The sequence below is a fragment of the Pistacia vera genome, unplaced genomic scaffold (genome assembly GCF_008641045.1).
Source record: "Pistacia vera cultivar Batoury unplaced genomic scaffold, PisVer_v2 Contig274, whole genome shotgun sequence".
NCBI lineage: Eukaryota > Viridiplantae > Streptophyta > Magnoliopsida > Sapindales > Anacardiaceae > Pistacia > Pistacia vera.
In genome coordinates, this window is record NW_022196084.1 from 1 (window position 1) to 17,527 (window position 17,527).

Here is a 17,527-nt window from a genome sequence, read left to right on the forward strand (position 1 = left end):
ATAGGAAAATAGTTCCAATGGTGAATATTCAAAGTAAGAATTGATTTACTTTTGCATCAATGATCAGTTGTAAGATTCTGATGGGGGATGTTGACGGAGACCAAGTTTCATTATATTAATTGATTTCGAATTGAATTGTTTTTGTTTTTGTTTTTGGCTAAGATTGTTTTCTGTTTTACTCAAAACCCCCCAGCCTTATTCACATCATAGAAAATTCGGCTAGACACTCTTCGTGGGATCGACCCTTGCTTACCCTATTTACAATTTAGTAGTTAGGTTAGGAAGGTTTTTAATCTTGGTTGCTTACGACAGCACACCATACTTGACTCTATTAGACATCTCTCGAAAGAGTCCTTCCGCAAAAGTTCTTCTTTGTGATCACCTACAATCTTACCAAAATTATCAGAGTGAAAACAAGATTCAATATAAAATGCAATAGGATTTTTCATCGCTTTATGGACATCAAACACTATTTCTTTGTCATTTAGTCTTAGATTTAATTTTCCTTGTTGCACGTCTATTAGAGCACGAGCTATCGCAAAAAATGGACGTCCCAAAATTAGAGGCACCTCCCGGTCCTCCTCCATATCAAGAACTACGAAGTCCGTTGAAAAGATAAATATGTCGACCTTTAACAAAATGTCTTCAACAATGCCTTTAGGTCATTTGATTGATCTATCAGCAAGCTGTAGCGACATGTTCGTCTCTTTCACTTCTCTAAGTCCTGGCTTCCTGAAAATTGATAAAGGCATTAAATTAATACTAGCACCTAAATCACACAATGCTTTATCAAAGAATGAATCTCCTAATGCACAAGGTATAGTAAAACTCCTTGGATCTCTCAGTTTAGGAGGTAATTTATTTTGCAGTATGGCACTGCATTCTTCAGTGAGCATAATTGTCCCATGCTCCTCGATCTTCCGCTTGTTAGAAAGGATGTCTTTTAGGAACTTTGCATAACTAGGCCTCTGTGCTAAAGCTTCAGCAAATGGAATATTAATTTGCAATTTCTTAAAGACCTCTAAAAACTTTGAAAATTGTTGATCTAGTTTATTCTTTCTAATTCTATCAGGATAAAGAAATTTAGATACATCTTTTTCAACAACAACAAAATCATAATTGGACGTATCTTTTCCTTTACCGCTTGCAATTTCCTTTACCTTAGTCTCTGTCTCTTTCTCTGAATTCGCTTTCTTTTCTTCAATAGAGATTGGTAACTCTGCTTCACTTTCCGCCTTCTTTAGTGATTCTTCTTCACCAATCACCTTTCCATCTCTCAAGGTTATGGCCTTACATTGTTCCTTCGGGTTCCTTTCCATGTCACTCGGTAAATGCCCTTGTTGTCTACCCGAAATGATATTGGCCAACTGGCCAATTTGAGCTTCTAAATTCTTGATGGAAGCCTCTTGATTCTAAATTATTGTCTCTGTAGTACTCAAGAACTTCGCCATCATCTCCTCTAAATTTGTTTTCTTCTCTTGAGATTGAAAACCTAGTGGTGGAGGTTTCACTTGATTGTTGTTACTCCAAGAGAAATTTGGGTGACTCCTCCACCCCAGTTTATATGTTGCACTATGTGAATTATTATTAGGCTTGTGAAAATTTGAAACATAGTTAGCTTGATCAGGCATAGAATTAATAGTAATCATGTTACCTGATTGACACTCATGGTTAGAGTGATCTTTGGCACAAAAATCACACATAGAAGCAACTATTGCAGGTTTTTGCATTTGAAGTCCATCAATCTTATTTAACGCTTGCATTTGTGCTGCCAAAGTCGTGATAGCATCTATGTTATGAACACCTAACTTTCTTCTCACAGGCAACCTCTCTATCGGCCATTGATAAGAGTTTGAAGCCATTTCCTCCATCAATTCATAAGCTTGTTTTGGTGTCTTCTTACATAAAGTACCACCTGCAGCAGCATTGATCATATTTCGAACTTCACTATTAAGACCATTATAGAATGTCTAGACTTATAGCCAAACCGGCAATTCATGGTGGGGACATCTCTGGAGCATGTCCTTGAACCTTTCCCATGCTTCGTATAGTGACTCTGTATCCACCTGCACTAACATAGTAATATCATTACACAATTGTGCAGTCTTTGTAGGAGGAAAATACCTACTTAGGAATTTTTTTGTCATTTGCTCCCAGGTTGTAATCGAGCCTGCTGGTAATGAGGTCAACTAACTTTAGCTTTGTCTCTTAATGAAAATGGGAACAATCTTAGTCTTATAGCTTCATCAGAAACTCCACTGTGCTCAAAAGTATCACAAATCTCTAGGAAATTTGCAATATGTAAGTTGGGATCTTCATGTGCCAAACCACTAAACTGCACTGACTGCTGAATCATCTAGATGATTGCTGGCTTTATCTCAAAGGTGTTGGCATTGATCACTGGTCGTCGAATGCTCGATGTTGCTCCATTTAGAGATGGGGTAGAGTACTTATTCAATGTACGAGTTACTGGTGGTGTCCCATCATTTTGGTTATCGTGATCACCCATGATCTCCTTTTTGATTGCTCTCTTTCTTGCATGAAAAGCGCGCTCTATCTCAGGATCAAATGCTAGTAAACTCTTTCTAGAAGCTCTGGTCATACACGAGCAGAAACACCTATTGGTTTCAAATAAAAAAAAAAACAAAATAAAAAAATAATCTCAAAGTAACAAGTAATCTTAAAATAATCACAAACAATCTGATGATCCCCAGCAACGACTCCAAAAACTTGATGCGACTAAATCAACTCTAGTAAGTGCACTAGTCGTGTTCAAGTAATAAAGTGATGAGTTTGAGTATCGTCCCACAAAGATCAAAGCGAATATTTGTAATTACCTAAAACTAACTACACGTTATTTGAGAAAACGAAATCTTAGAGTGCAAAAGTAATAGATTAAAAATAACTAAATTAAACAAATAAATAATGTGAAGAACTTCGCAATATTAATGAAGTTAGGGTACAGATTTCCCCCTAATTATGCTTGACAACTACTCTTAATGCCCATTTGTGCTCTGAATTGGTAGGATTCTTCTAGGCCAATTATCCTTATTCAAGCATAATATTCAACTTAATACAGATCCCTATCCAGTTACGCTGAAATTAAGAAGCATAAATTCATCAATCCCTTCTGACTAATTTGCCCTATTCGGTTATGAATTGGATGGACCACAAATTAATCCTAGAATCTCTATTCGATTACTTCTAGTTTTAATATGTTGTGCAATGTTATGCCCATAAAACTATTATGAATATGAATTAAGCAGTAAACCCTAACTTCTCTATTCGAAACATCATCAAGGTAATTGAATCAATCCAACATTCATAAAGCATTAAACCTATACTTTTGCACAAATTCATAAACATAAATCTGGTATTCAGAATAAAAATTGTTCAAAACATAATTAGGGTTCCATCCTCGCCTAACAAAAGAGATTCACCCCATCCTAAGAACAAAGGAATAAGTAGAGAAGAAGGAAAACATATTTAGACTTGAAAAGAAACAAAAATCAAACTCTTAAATCTAATCTTCAGTCTTCAAGCCTCAAAAATGCATCTTCTCCTCTCAAAAATATACAAAATTCATCCCATGACAACTGATCTCAATTATACATAAATACCCAAAAGAGTCCTAACTGAAAAAGGAAAGAAAAACCGATAAAAACGCCCTAATAGTTTCCGCTACAACCCTAGCCATGGCAAAATTTAAGTCACCACAGCCTAGGTCATGGTGCTTCTTGGTCTCCTTGTTTTTTCTTTGTTCCACCACCATGGTCATGGTGAACTACCAAGGCATGGTCATGGCCTTCACGAATGTTAGGTTATCTCAACTTCTTCAAGCTTTAAGTCCCAATTTCATTCCAATACTCCAATATACTCAATCAAAGCCTAAAAAACACAAAAGTTATCCAAATCAATAGATAACCATTCATATCTCAAACTTAACAAAAACAAACATCAAAACAATGGAAACATATGAGAAGTTAACTAAACTAACATCAAAACAACCCTAAAAACACTCAAATTATGTTTTGATCGAGTAGATTGGAGTATTCATTGGTCATATTTATAACACTCAAACACTCAAAACACACTCATTGTTCATCATTATCACTTGCTCTTATTCATTGCTCATATTTATAACACTCACTCATTTATTGCTCCATATTGTTTATCCTTATTGTTTAACATCATTCTCATTTATTGCTCTCCATTGCTTATCTTTATTGATCATTAACATTGTCATTCATTGTTTGTTGAGTTTATTTATTGTCATTGATTAGTTAAAATCATTGGTGTTCATTGGTGTTGTTGATAGTCTTTATTTTGCGATTATTTTTATAGATTCCTATTCACCCTCTCTCTAGAAATATTTGCCTTATAAGGTTTTACAGAAGTGAGGTGAAAAAAAAAATTTATAATATTTTTTTTTCATATAATTAAATTTAAATATTTCAAGGTAATTTTATGATATTTTAGCTAAAGGGTAAAAACGTTATATTAATAGTTCAATTTTCATTAACAATTATTAGCGAAATGGGGGTCAAATTCCTGTTTTCAATAATCGCAGGTGGTATCTGTAGATGCAAAAATCTACCTTTACGGAAATAGGGATTGATCCCGTGAGGTTGAGGCCACTAGCGATCTGCTACACCTACACACGTAAGAAAACAAGTATGAAGCAGACAGAAAACACCGAGGTGGTGTTTGCCATAGACACTCTGACGCCCAAGTCAGCAAGACTGAATGAGGCTAGTTTAGTAAGGGTTAGGGAGAGGAAAGGTTACCGGAAGTCTAGTCGGAGACTCTGATTGCGGTTGTAATGCGAAGTTCTCAAGAGTGGGAACTCCAGGGTTTGAAGGTGTAATGTCTCTGTCCTTTGTGAGAGGGCTGACCTCTGTTTAAATAGTGACTGTAGGGTCTTTGAATCTTGGTGGGACTAAGAGTCCTTGCAGCAGTGGTTTTCTGAAAGAGTGGAGCCTTTGGCTCCCTTATCTCAGTAGGAAAGGGAGTCCCAGCATGCCTAGAATACGGACCTTAGATGAATCAAGATCGTGATTGACTTCTTTAGTAGAGTTCAAGTAGTACTATAGTTCGTAGGCGACCGTGGGCTCTAAGTTGATCGTAAGTATAGAAGGTGAGAAACTGGGAAAACATACCGAACGGGCCTCATATGCAGAACTCTGTTATGTTCCCAATCGGAATTGGGCCTGAGCTTCTGGCTTTGTTAAAGGTGTCTTCATTTTTTGACCTATTTGGGCCAAGGACATTTTTTGGCCCTACCAGTTTGCCCCCCACTCTCTGAGTTAAGGAGTGCTTAACTTAGAGAGTAGCATTGTATGGAGGTGTATTTGGTCAACCTTCATGACCGACCAGCAGAACTTGTGAACGTGTTACCTCTCCGTTCCTAGGAACGAATAGTATAGCTTTTGTTGTCGGTGCATCGTTCGGTATGCCATACCGGGTGGATGGAGGTCAAGCAGTCACGAACATGCTTGGTGCATCTGACCAAGTGGGGGAGTGGAGCTAATCTTATTAGAATGGCCTGGTATGCCAGGTCGAGGGGGAGCATGAAGAATCAACTCAACATGTCCTCACTCGGTATGTCCTCCTGAGCGGGAAAGTAAGCGAAACCTCCCCTGAAGGTGTTCTCAGTTGATGTATCAAGACAAATGGTCGGGCGTGTGGGTTGTCCCATGAAGGTGTCCTTAGTCAGTGTAATGGTCCAAGCGAGTGGATGCGTGGGCTATCTCATGAAGATGTCTTCAGTCGGTGTAACGAGCCAGGTGAGTGGGTGTGTGAGCTATCCCTTAAAGGTGTGCTTACTCGGTAGTTCTTGTCGAGCGGAATACGTTAGGCTGAACTTGGTGGTGGTGCCTTAGGCTGATTGGTTGAATCCGAGTGAATGGGTGTGTGTGTGCTCACTTCCCAATCGTGACTGGTTCGTCTGTCCATGATGACTGAGTAGCTTAATGCTCTAACTTTTGGCGATGCTTGTCTCGGGGCCCAAATGCGGGGTTAACAGTTCTAGTCTCACTACTCAATCGAGCGGGCGTCCTGGATGGTTGAAGTGCTAGAATGCGTTGGTTTGGCTGCGCACAATTGGTATGCTTGAACACGCCAACTCGGTCGGGTCGACCACGTGATTAAGCGTGCCGTGTACGTGGGATCGCGATTTCTAAGTGTGCGTGGATTTACTCCACGTGTGCGGTGGAGATTTTTTTTTCTTCGTTTGGATCAGAAAACAAAGGGTCGCTCTGTCTCATAACCAACGGGAGGTTGCCACTTGTCTCTATTTGTTAGGCTTCGTCCATAAAACTGAAGGGACAGCTGTACAACTTCATTTCACATCCCGTTTAACTTTCTTTACTTTTTCTTCTTGTAATGCTTCTCTTTCTCTAGCTAGTATACTTGTGAAATATACAGTCAGTTAAACTCACTAAATATATATATATATAAGACAATATACATGTAGATGAGGATAAAATAGAGGGCCCATACTAATTTTTCTTTATATACAAAACTGTACATTAAGTAACAAAATTACTCAAAAACAATAAACTCGATAGTGTTTGCCAGACCCTTTTGCTTCTTGACTCTTCATTTGACCATATCTCATCTACTACCTGCAAAAACATTGGAAACAACGGGGTGAGCATTAATTGCTCAATAAGTAAACCTGCTATGCTACCCTGCTATCTATGTTACCCTAATTCTGATTTTCCTTCCTTACATCAAACTTCTCTATTCTTCTCTGCTCTTTCTATAACTCTAGTTTCTCACTACTCGGGATAGTGGAAATGGTATCATGCATAGGATGTGCATTTTCTTTTCTGTTTTTTTGTTTCTTTTCTCTGTATTTCTTTCTTTTATTCTTTTCTAGTCTTTCTTTCTTTCTATTCTTTCTATTCTTTCATTTCTTTCTTTCTTTCTTTCTTTCTTTTCTTTCTTTCTTTCTTTCTATTCTTTCTATTCTTTCTTGCCGATCAAACTATCATCAGACACCACATATACAAACACCACTTCTCATGGTGGAATTCTAACCATCACTTAACATCAATTCCATCAACAATTATCATAAAAACACATACATGCATAAAAGAAATTCTCTACACAATATTGCTCCAATCATGACTAAGGTTGGATTTACTTACCTTAGATGTGAGCAACCCAACACTTTAGTAGTCTTCCTTGATACAACCCTCTTTCTCTCAAACCCTATGAATATAAATCATAAGAATCAATTGTTAGAGTATATGCCCTAGAGCCAATCAATTATTGTAGAATTGACTCTTTGTAATAATATTCATTGATCAATAAAAGACATTTTATACTATATCGCGTAAATCATCATTGTATGTATTGATATATGTCCTTAGAATGGTAGAACCATGATGAGGTTATCAAGTGTTTCAAATCTTGATAGTGAGAACACTATGAGCACATATGGTGGCCATTCTAGAAATGTCCATAGCCCAAGTATTATTCTGAAGTAAGGGCATAGATAATACGATAAGGCTATCATAGTGTTGAACAACCTTGTTGAAAGGTAGTGACTGATCTCACTTGTCAAGGTTGTTTGGTGACAACCTGGTACAACACATGGGTGCTTGTTGTAGGCAAGTTCACTGGACTAACCCACCAGAGGATTCCATATGGATGGTAACCCCAGTGTCTGTGGAAAAATCCTCTAACAAATGGTGGTGCATGTGATCCTTAGGCTTGAGATCACCGAAGCGCCTTATGCACCGATTGGTGGTTTGACACTAGCCTAATACAGTTCTATTTAGAGCTGTCAATACGGTGGTGATTGGCTGCATTAAGGAGTGTATCAAGACTATGGTGGATAGACAGAGGATTCATCACTCCTGGGTACGGGAGAAGTTATCTCATGATGCAATTCAGTGAATGGCAATGACACTAAAACTGTGGCCACAGTGGAATAGAGTTGTTGCTCTATCCAGTTTATAATACAGGTCATTGGTCCAGTAACTAAATACATAATATCGAGAGTAACCGAGGTTGACACTATTTCTATGCCACGGTCTCGTCGAGATAACGGATGATGAAAAAATCAGATTGTACGGTAACCATATCATTAACAGGTAGCTGCTTCGCTAAATCTGAATCTATCGGGTGGCCATGATGCCTTGCTAGAGGCCAATCTTGGTCTGTGTGGAGTGAGACTATTAATTGGTGTTGATCGCGATACTACACACTGCCGGTATGATAAGAAGCCTATGGGTCACACACATAGAAGATAATTTAAGAACCAGTTTATAAGAAGGGCATTTTGGTCTTTTTAGATGAAAGGGTAATTTGGTAATTTCACAGTGCAATTAAATTTGTTGAGGGTTGTAGCCTTTATTTAATTTGTTAATTAAAATTAAATAAGTGAAATTATATTTAAATATGTGTTCGCATATATTTAAATGAATTATTGTTATTGTTAAATGTTAATATATGAAATATATATATTAATTGAATTTTATTGAAAATAACAATAATAATTATTAAAATATCTAAAGGGGTCTGTTTGGATACAAGGGGTGTTTGGGTTGGAGTCCAAGCTTATTCCATGATTGAATAGGGCAAAGTGTGCACTATATAAGTGCAATACTTTGTGAATTATTCAATTTAATTCATTTGAATCATTAAAAGAAAAATTCCAGCCACTTTCTCTTCTCTCCCACGCCAGAATGTTTTTGCTTGAAACAAAGTTTGATTGATTTCTTTTGGTTCGTATAGACTAAAGAGGATCTAGCAAATCCCTCTCTAGTTCATTAGAGTTATCTTCGTGTGGACTACATTGGTTCAATCCTACATTGGTATGATTTCTTAAACTTTAAACTGACTTTTCTGCAGATTTTATTATTATGTATAAACTGTAATTTTTGTGCCCTGATCTTGGTTCTAAGGAATGATCTATCATGTAAATTTATTTTGTTTTCCGCTGCCTTAGATGATTGTTCCTAACATCAACACTTTAAAACCTTAATCTCACATCTTAGTACAAGACTCTTACCTAGGGATGCCTAGGATTGAAATTCCACCAAAAGTGAAACAAGATCTATGAATTTCCTTGGGAAGTGATTGAAGAAAATTGAGAGAATTTGAGGATGAATGTGGCATGAAAGAGGAGGAAGAATGGCTAGGGTTTCCTGCTTGAACCCTTAATATAACATATTACTACTTATAGCTTCCTATTTTACCCTTGCACTTTCTATGAAATTTCATCTACGTCCCTTAGTCAATTATCATAATGTCCTCATTCCATTCATTCTCCATGAAAATCTATCTCTTTTCACTCCCCACACTATCAATTAATTATAGGTGGAATGACCATTTTGCCCTTGAGCAAGTTTTCCCCTGAATTTCACTAAAATTTCCAGGGCGTTCTTCGCCTTGGTGAAGCACTTTCTTTGCCCTGGCGAAGCATGCATTTGCTACCACGAATTTGGGCAGAGAGTACATTGTCGCGGCGACAAAATCCCTTTTGTCACGGTGAAGTTTGCAAAATTTTCCCCAAGCTAATTTCATGCATTCATCTTGGAATAAACACTACAACTAAGGGAAATGAGATTATGTACCTCGATGTGGGTGTTACACTTCTTCTATTCGAGTTTTTCTTAGTGGTGGTGGTTTTTCTTTCATGGATTTCGACCATCTTCATGGTAAACACTAGCTTTTTGCACAGTTTTCTGTTTCTTTTCTTCTTTGAGTGGGATTTGATTAGTTTTTGAAAGGTTTTGGAAAAATTTTAGGAGGTGTCGTGTTTTATTTTTGAAAGGGTTTTCATTTTGGGTCGAACGGAAAAGGTAAAAAAAATTTTTTGTCGGCGATCAAGGATTCTAGGTTTGGGGTGAGTAGAAGATGAGACCGACTTATACAGGCTTCCTTCTCAGCTCATCTCGGTTTACCTGACCAAGTCTAGTGCTGTGTTTAGTTGGGGGAGTTTTTGGTACTGCCTTTTGGGGTCGATCGGTCTTCCAGACCGAGTGGTAAGAAGTTTGAGCTAGGCTGGTATTTGGTCATTTGGACTGAGCTGAAGGTCACATAGGAGTTGGATAAGTGTTTGAGGATTAGCCGGTCAGTGGCTTAGGGGAGTAGTCATCAAGGGGCTATTGGATTTTGGATAGAGAGTCGGTCGGTAGCTCAAGGCAAGTAGGCATCAAGGTGGGGTTGGATTTTGGATAGGGAGTCGGTCGGTCGCTAGGGTCGAGTGGACAGAACACTCAATGTCGAGGTCAGGATCGAGCTGTTTGAGTGGGGCTGAGGCAGGGGTTAGAGATGAGTATGAGAATACTCTAACCATAGTGGTGATGCCAAAGGTGGGGCGTTTTGGTTGGTATATTGATTGGGGACAGTGTGGCTGCCCTTGGACTGAGTGGTGCCACCTCGAGTGATGATGAGTTAGAGCGGCAGGGGAGGAGTGAGGAAGACTTCGACATAGTAGGTGATTCTGAGAGTTCACTATCCACTAGTAGTGGCTCTGAGGACGAGTCGAGTCAGCCAGGTAGTGGGATACTGAGCTGGGATTACTTGCCTTTGTTGAAGGATAATGATGTGTGGTAGATCAGGACGATGTATCACATTCCAGAGTCCATCGAGATCAGGGCACTGCAGTCGTACAAGCGGGTCGACTAAGAGGCGAAAGGCTAGACGAGCGCCTATGAGAAATGGTTTTATGATGGGCTGAGGCTTCCCATCCCTCGCCTTGTCTGGGAGGTCCTAAACCATTTCATGATCGCACTGACCCAAATTATACCGAATGGGTGGAGGTTGCTGATGGCTCTGGAGGACCTTTGTGTGTAGAACCAGGTGATGTTTGGGCTGCACAAGTTGTTGTATTCGTATTTCTTGAAGGAAAACGACAAGGACAAAGGTCAATACCTGATCAACCTTAGGCATGATCGAGCTCACCTCATGATCGACCTCCGGTCGAGTGACAAGAATTAGAAGGAGCGATACTTTTTTATGAGGGGTGAGGCAGTCTTCGGGGAGAGAGGCCAGGGCGAGATTTCGTACACCTGGTGAGCGATTGGTGAGAAACTTTGTCTTTACCTTGGATTTTGATTACTAAAATCTTATTATGTTTCTTCTTTGCAGATCTTGAATTCAACCGAGCTGGGCAAAGTGGGGACGACTTGGACGTGCAGACCTAAAAGATTCTAGCCATTCCAAAAGCGCAAAGGGATTAACGGGTAGTGTTGGAGGAAGCTAACTAGAGTATGAGTCATCTTTGGGCTGGAATGGGTGCGATTCAGTGAGGTATCCTCTTCCCTTCGCTGAAGCAAACTTGGAGTGTGTTGCTCATCCGCTACTGCAATCATATTTTGTTCGGTAAGTCGAGGCTGAACCCACAAACTGTTGAAGAATTTGTGATTGCAGAAAACCTAATGAAGAAGCTGACTATCCCAAGTACGAGCTAGTCTACCACGAGATGTCACGAGAAATAGAAGAATGACTCCTCAGCCATAGAGGAGAGGAGAGCAGAGGATGTGGTGGTGACTCCACCAAGTCGTTAACCTACGGCCGGAGCTGGGTCATCCAAGACCATGGCCTTGGATGAGGAGACTAAGATGCTTACTTTTAGCATCCCGACTTTCGTGTTGACTTATTCCGACGCGGCTTCCATGAGCAAGTTGGCCGACTCATTCCTATTCCTAATGGACGAGAGTCGTTTGAACTAGATGGGTACAGTCACGGCCGCTGACAGGGGGGTTTCTTCTACTTTCCATGTAAAACCCCCCTCCAGTCAGGTATCCTCTGAATATCCCTCAAAGGGAATCCCGAGGATACATGTCTGGAGAACGAGTTGTATTTAGAAAAAATCTGTATAAGGATAATAATAATAATATTTAAAACATGCATATAAAATGTCACGCAGGATCCAAACTTATAATTTACAAACTTTAAGAAATTACACAGTCAAAACATATTTATAGGGTGGAAGCTTCCAGAGGTATTTCACAAATATTTATCATTACATTATTTTATCAATAAAAACTCTAGATGACATAAATCATTTCCCCTCACGTGTAGTCCCGCTGTCTCTAGGATCCCTCGCTTCTAGTCTACCTCAAAGCAATCAACAATGAAGGGTGAGCGCTAATCGCTCAGTAAGGAATGATCTGTTTCATTCTAAATGTACTATTTGATCTTTATTTAAATATATTTGTTAACACACCACTTCCTTTTTACATCTAGGTGTGCTTCCCTTTTCTTACTATTCTTATGCTTTTCATCATTTTATCATGGCTATTAAACATCAATGTGTACACATACAAATTATTTAACAGTACACACACCATCACATATCATGACATACACTAAATCATCTAACATGAGTATAATCATCTCATGATGTAATAATATCATAACTCCTGTAATGTAACTAATGCATATGAACATTAACGTCTAGCCGATCGGACTTTTCTTAGCATCTTAAGCACTTCATATCATCTTGCCTCAAGTTCATCTAGAGTTCATATCATTGGGAGGCGTGCTTATTGTTATTTAACATCTAAAGCATTTATTTATCTTTCTCTCATCTAGCCTCAAATTCATCTAGAGCTCATATCATCGGAGGCATGCTTACGCGTTATTTAGCATCTAAAGCATATGTTCATCATTCCTCAATCAGAAACAGGATATGAACGCGTTAATTAGCATCTAAAGCATATATTCATCTAGCCTCAATTCATCTAGAGCTCATATCATCGAGAGGCATGCTTACACGTTTTTAGCATCTAAAGCATATGTTCATCATTCCTCATCAGAATACGAGGATATGCTAACGCATAATTAGCATCTAAAGCATATATTCATCTAGCCTCAAATTCATCTAGAGCTCATATCATCGAGAGGCATGCTTACACGTTATTTAGCACTAAAGCATATGTTCATCATTCCTCAATCAGAATACGAGGATATGCTAACGCGTTAATTAGCATCTAAAGCTATATTCATCTAGCCTCAAATTCATCTAGAGCTCATATCATCGGAGGCATGCTTACACGTTTTTAGCATCTAAAGCATATGTTCATCATTCCTCAATCAGAATACGAGGATATGCTTACGTGTTTTCCATCATGTCTATATGCATCTCTATCATGTCTATTTGCATCTCAACATTTATGCATGTAAATACATATTTTGGTGAGCTTAATACTTTTAATTCATCTATGGATTATCAATCCATTTACATTACCTCTTGCTCACATACATCATCTTAAAACATGTATTACATTGCAACTTCATGCCATTTCATAACATTAATCATGTATTAACATCATGACCATGTATATCTTTCAAATATCATCTAACTGATGGGTAACATTAGTACATGGCATACTTACAATAATACATTAATAATCAATTCATAATCATAAGAATTGATTATGTTAAATCTTAAACTTAATAACCATTTTTATGCTTCAGGCCTTTTCCATCCTTTTCTCAAACAATTGGCTCTTGGCATAAACATAAAAGTTATAGGTCTGTGTCTTAGCTTTCTAATTCTTCAAGAATCATCTCATTTCAATTTTTATAACTCAAGTTATGGTCAAATACTGAAGCAGGGTTAACAAAACCCCTAAGCCCACTAAATCCGAATTTTCATATTTACTATGCCACATCAATTCCTATTAACATTAACCAATAGTTTAACTTATGGTCAAATAACCTCCCCTTAATAGGCTTTAACATCTTAAAGGAAGTGTAAAATCTCATTCCCACAATCATCCATTATTGCTATAACATTGAAGCTAATGCAAACACACATCAACACTTCTAATAGCAACCTTCAACACCATGTGGCCTCCATACTACAAGTTTTGCCACAATCAGCATCTACACTTCATTTTCTTCAATCAAGCATAACAACTCATAAACATAAAGCCATAACTTCATGTAAATGAATTCAGGCAATAAGTAGAATAATAAGTTCAACTACACTTGCCATCACTAATTCTATGCCTTAAAGCTTTAATTTAAGGTTTCATAAAAATCTACAAACCCTAGCATAAACCCTAAAGTCTTGGAGGTTCTTCCTTACCTTTTTTAAAGACTTCCTCCAACAAATCCTTTGCCTTTGACTTCTTTTACACCTTAATCCTACATATATACATTATACCTCAACATCTACTTCAAATCTTCAAATCACATCAAAACTAAAGTTTTAATCCTTACCTTAAACCCTTCTAATTGAAGATCCAAGGCTCCTATCTTGTTCTTCTTGAAAAATTATGCAAAACTCCTTAAAACCTAGAGAAAGAAAGCTTGTTTCATGGAAGATTTGAGAAAATGAAAAAAAAATGTTGAAGAAAGGCTCTCTCCTTTGGCTTGAAACGAATTTCATCTCATTTATAGGAAAAATTTCATTTTTTTCCAAAATTATGCAATTGGCCCAATTATTATTATAACTCATAAGTCCTTAATTCTTCATATAAGGGCATTTTGGTCATTTCACACTAGACATAATTATACTTAATTAATGCCATTAAATGCAATGAAGCCTACTCATCCTTGACTTTTTCAATGCTTATCCATAGGCAAAATAACCATTTTGCCCCTAAGCCTCTCTATGGATATTGATTCATACCGTTCCAAATGAATTGACTATTTGCCCTTAATTAGATTTTATGCTTTTAACATAAAATTAACATCTAAAGGACTAATTGAGTTAGGAACATACCTTTGATATCTTGGTATTACATTTCCTCCCCCCTTACAATAATTTCGTCCTCGAAATTATAGAAACCTTCGGATATCGACTTCTCATATCTTGCTTCTTTCCTAAGCAGCTTCTTCTATTTTGTGATTCCTCCAAAGCACTTTAACAAGTGGAATTTGCTTGTTTCTAAGCCCTTTTACCTTTCTGTCAAGGATTTGAATTGGGCATTCTCCTATACCCAAATTATCCTATAATTCCACTTCCTCCATCTGAAGCACATGGTGAAGGATCACTAACATACTTACGCAACAAAGAGACATGGAAAACATTATGGACTCTTTCCATGCTCATTGGCAGTGCAAGTCTATAAGCTACTTTGCCTCCCCTTTCCAATACTTCAAAGGGTCCAACGTAACGTGGAGCGAGCTTGCCTTTCTTTCCAAATCTCATAATATGTTTATAAGGCACACTTTACAAAAACTTTGTCGCCCACTTGGAATTCCACTTCTTTTCTTTTTAGGTCAGCATAGCTCTTTTGTTGGTCTTGAGCTTGCTTCATTCTTTCTCTAATAAGCTTACATCTTCAATCATTTTCTAGGTCATCTCTGGTCCAACTGCTTGAATCAAGGAGTCTTTTTCTCCAATATCATCCCAATACAAAGGGATCTGCACTTTCTTCCATATAATGCTTCATATGGGGCCATTTGGATAGTGGATTGGTAGCTTTGTTATAGGCAAATTCTATTAGTGGAAGTACATCACTCCATTTTGCCTTGTGATCCATACAACAAGCTCTCTGCATGTCTTCAATCACCTAGTTAGTCCCTTTCATTTTGGCCATCAGTTTGAGGATGATAAGCCGTACTGAAGGCTAACTTTGTACCCAATGCTCTCTGCATTCCAACCCAAAAAGCTGATATGAACCTGGTATCTCTGTCTGATACGATCGTCTTGGTACTCCATGTAATCTCACAATCTCTTTGACATATAATTGCATCCCCAATCGAAATGCATCTATCTTATCCGTCATAGGTAGAAAATGAGCTGTCTTGGTCAATCTATCAACCACCACCCAGATTGCATTTATCCTTGCTGAACTTTAGGAAGTCCCACAATGAAGTCCATTGAGATATCCTCCCATTTCCATTTAGGAATCTCTAAGGTTTGAGTAATCCTGATGGTCTTTGATGCTCTGCCTTTACTTGTTGACATGTAAACATCTGGCAACATAATCGGCAATGTCGTTTTTCTAACCTGACCACCAATAACTTTTCTTCACATCTTGATACATCTTTACACTCCCAGGTGGGCTGTATAAAGTGTATTGTGTGCCTCACTAAGGATTTTATTCCTTAGTTCATCATCTTGAGGTACACATATCTCTATCTCTAAACATCATTGCCCCATTGACTATTTAAAGTCTGTCTCTTACCCTCTATTATCCGTTGGTAGATTATCTTGCAGGTATCATCTTTACCTTGTTTCATCTAGATCTCCTCCACCAAAGTGGGTTTGATCTCCATTTGGGCCAATCCTCCTTTGATCACAATTTCAATTCCTTCTTGGAGGATCTCCTGCTGTAATTGTCCCTGTACAGTGATTTGAGATAAAGAGACTTTTCTACTAAGGGCATCTGCTACTGCATTAGCTTTCCCTGGATGGTATCTGATGTCACAGTCATAGTCTGTCACCAATTCTAACCATCTCCTCTGTCTCATTTCAACTCTTTTTGAGTGAGAAATACTTCAAACTCTTATGGTCCATGTATATGTTGCATTTCACTCCATACAAATAGTGTCGCCATATCTTCAAAGCAAAAACCACTGCTGCTAATTCCAAGTCATGGGTAGGATATCTGCTCTCATAGTCTTTCAGTTGTCTAGAGGCACAAGCAATAACTTTCCCTTGCTGCATCAACACTACTCCCAAACCATTATGGAGGCATCAACGTAAATATCATAATCAATGCCTTCTTCTGGCAATGTAAGAATTGCAGCCGTAGTTAATCTTTCTTTAACTCCTGAAAGCTTTGCTCGCATGCCTCAGTCCATTCAAATGGTACTTCTTTCTTGGTGAGAGTTGTAAGTGGTCTGGCTATCTTTGCAAAGCCTTCCATGACTTCCTATAGTACCCTACTAAGCCCAGAAAACTTCTAACCTCTACTTTACTAGGATCCACTGATACCACCGTCTTTAGAGATCACATGACCCAAAAAGGTAACTCGATCCAAAAAACTCACATTTTGAAAATTTGGCATATAGTTGTCTTTCTTATCTTTGTACACAATCTCAAGTGTTTCGGCATGTTCTTCTAAAGTCTTGGAATAACTAGGATATCATCATAAAACACCATTATGAACTTGTTAATGACATCATGGAAAACTCTGTTATCAAGTCCATAAAAATTACAGGTGCATTAGTCAATTCGAATGGCATCAACACAAATTCGTAATGCCCTTACCTTGTTCGAAAGCCATTTTCGGTATATCTTCCTTAGCCACTCTAACCTGATGGTATCCTGACCTTAGATCAATTTTTGAAACACTGAGGCACCTTTCAATTGGTCAAACAAATAATCTATCCTGGGCAATGGGTACTTATTCTTTATCATTACTTTATTTCATTCACGTAATCTATACACATCCTCATAAATACATCCTTCTTTTTCACAAATAGGATTGGACACCCCATGGGAATACTTGGCTTGTAAAAGCCCTTGTCTAATACCTCTTGTAGTAACTGATCTCACCTTTCCTCTACTAGCCCTTTTTTTTTTTTTTTTTTTTTTTTTCCATGTCCTTCCTGTTGGCTTTAGGTGGGACTCCTTTCTTGCCTTTACCATTGTCCTTGC

At 38.1% G+C, this 17,527-nt stretch overlaps 2 protein-coding genes and 1 non-coding gene across 3 annotated transcripts; 1 reads left to right on the top strand and 2 right to left on the bottom strand.

The window, feature by feature from the left end:
• Nucleotides 1-662: 662 nt before the first annotated feature.
• Nucleotides 663-1,319, bottom strand: LOC116133769. The gene is made up of 2 exons (XM_031419459.1): nt 781-1,319; nt 663-732 (listed from the first exon to the last, which is right to left on the bottom strand). Exons 1-2 carry the CDS (start codon nt 1,317-1,319, stop codon nt 663-665), a joined length of 609 nt encoding a protein of 202 aa, XP_031275319.1.
• A 93-nt stretch (nt 1,320-1,412) lies between these two features.
• LOC116133741 lies at nt 1,413-2,356 on the bottom strand. Its single transcript, XM_031419431.1, has 3 exons — nt 2,195-2,356; nt 2,032-2,066; nt 1,413-1,947 (listed from the first exon to the last, which is right to left on the bottom strand). Exons 1-3 carry the CDS (start codon nt 2,354-2,356, stop codon nt 1,413-1,415), a joined length of 732 nt encoding a protein of 243 aa, XP_031275291.1.
• LOC116133776 lies at nt 1,993-2,098 on the top strand. Its single transcript, XR_004128609.1, has one exon. It is a non-coding gene; the product is annotated as a small nucleolar RNA R71 (small nucleolar RNA).
• Nucleotides 2,357-17,527: the final 15,171 nt, after the last annotated feature.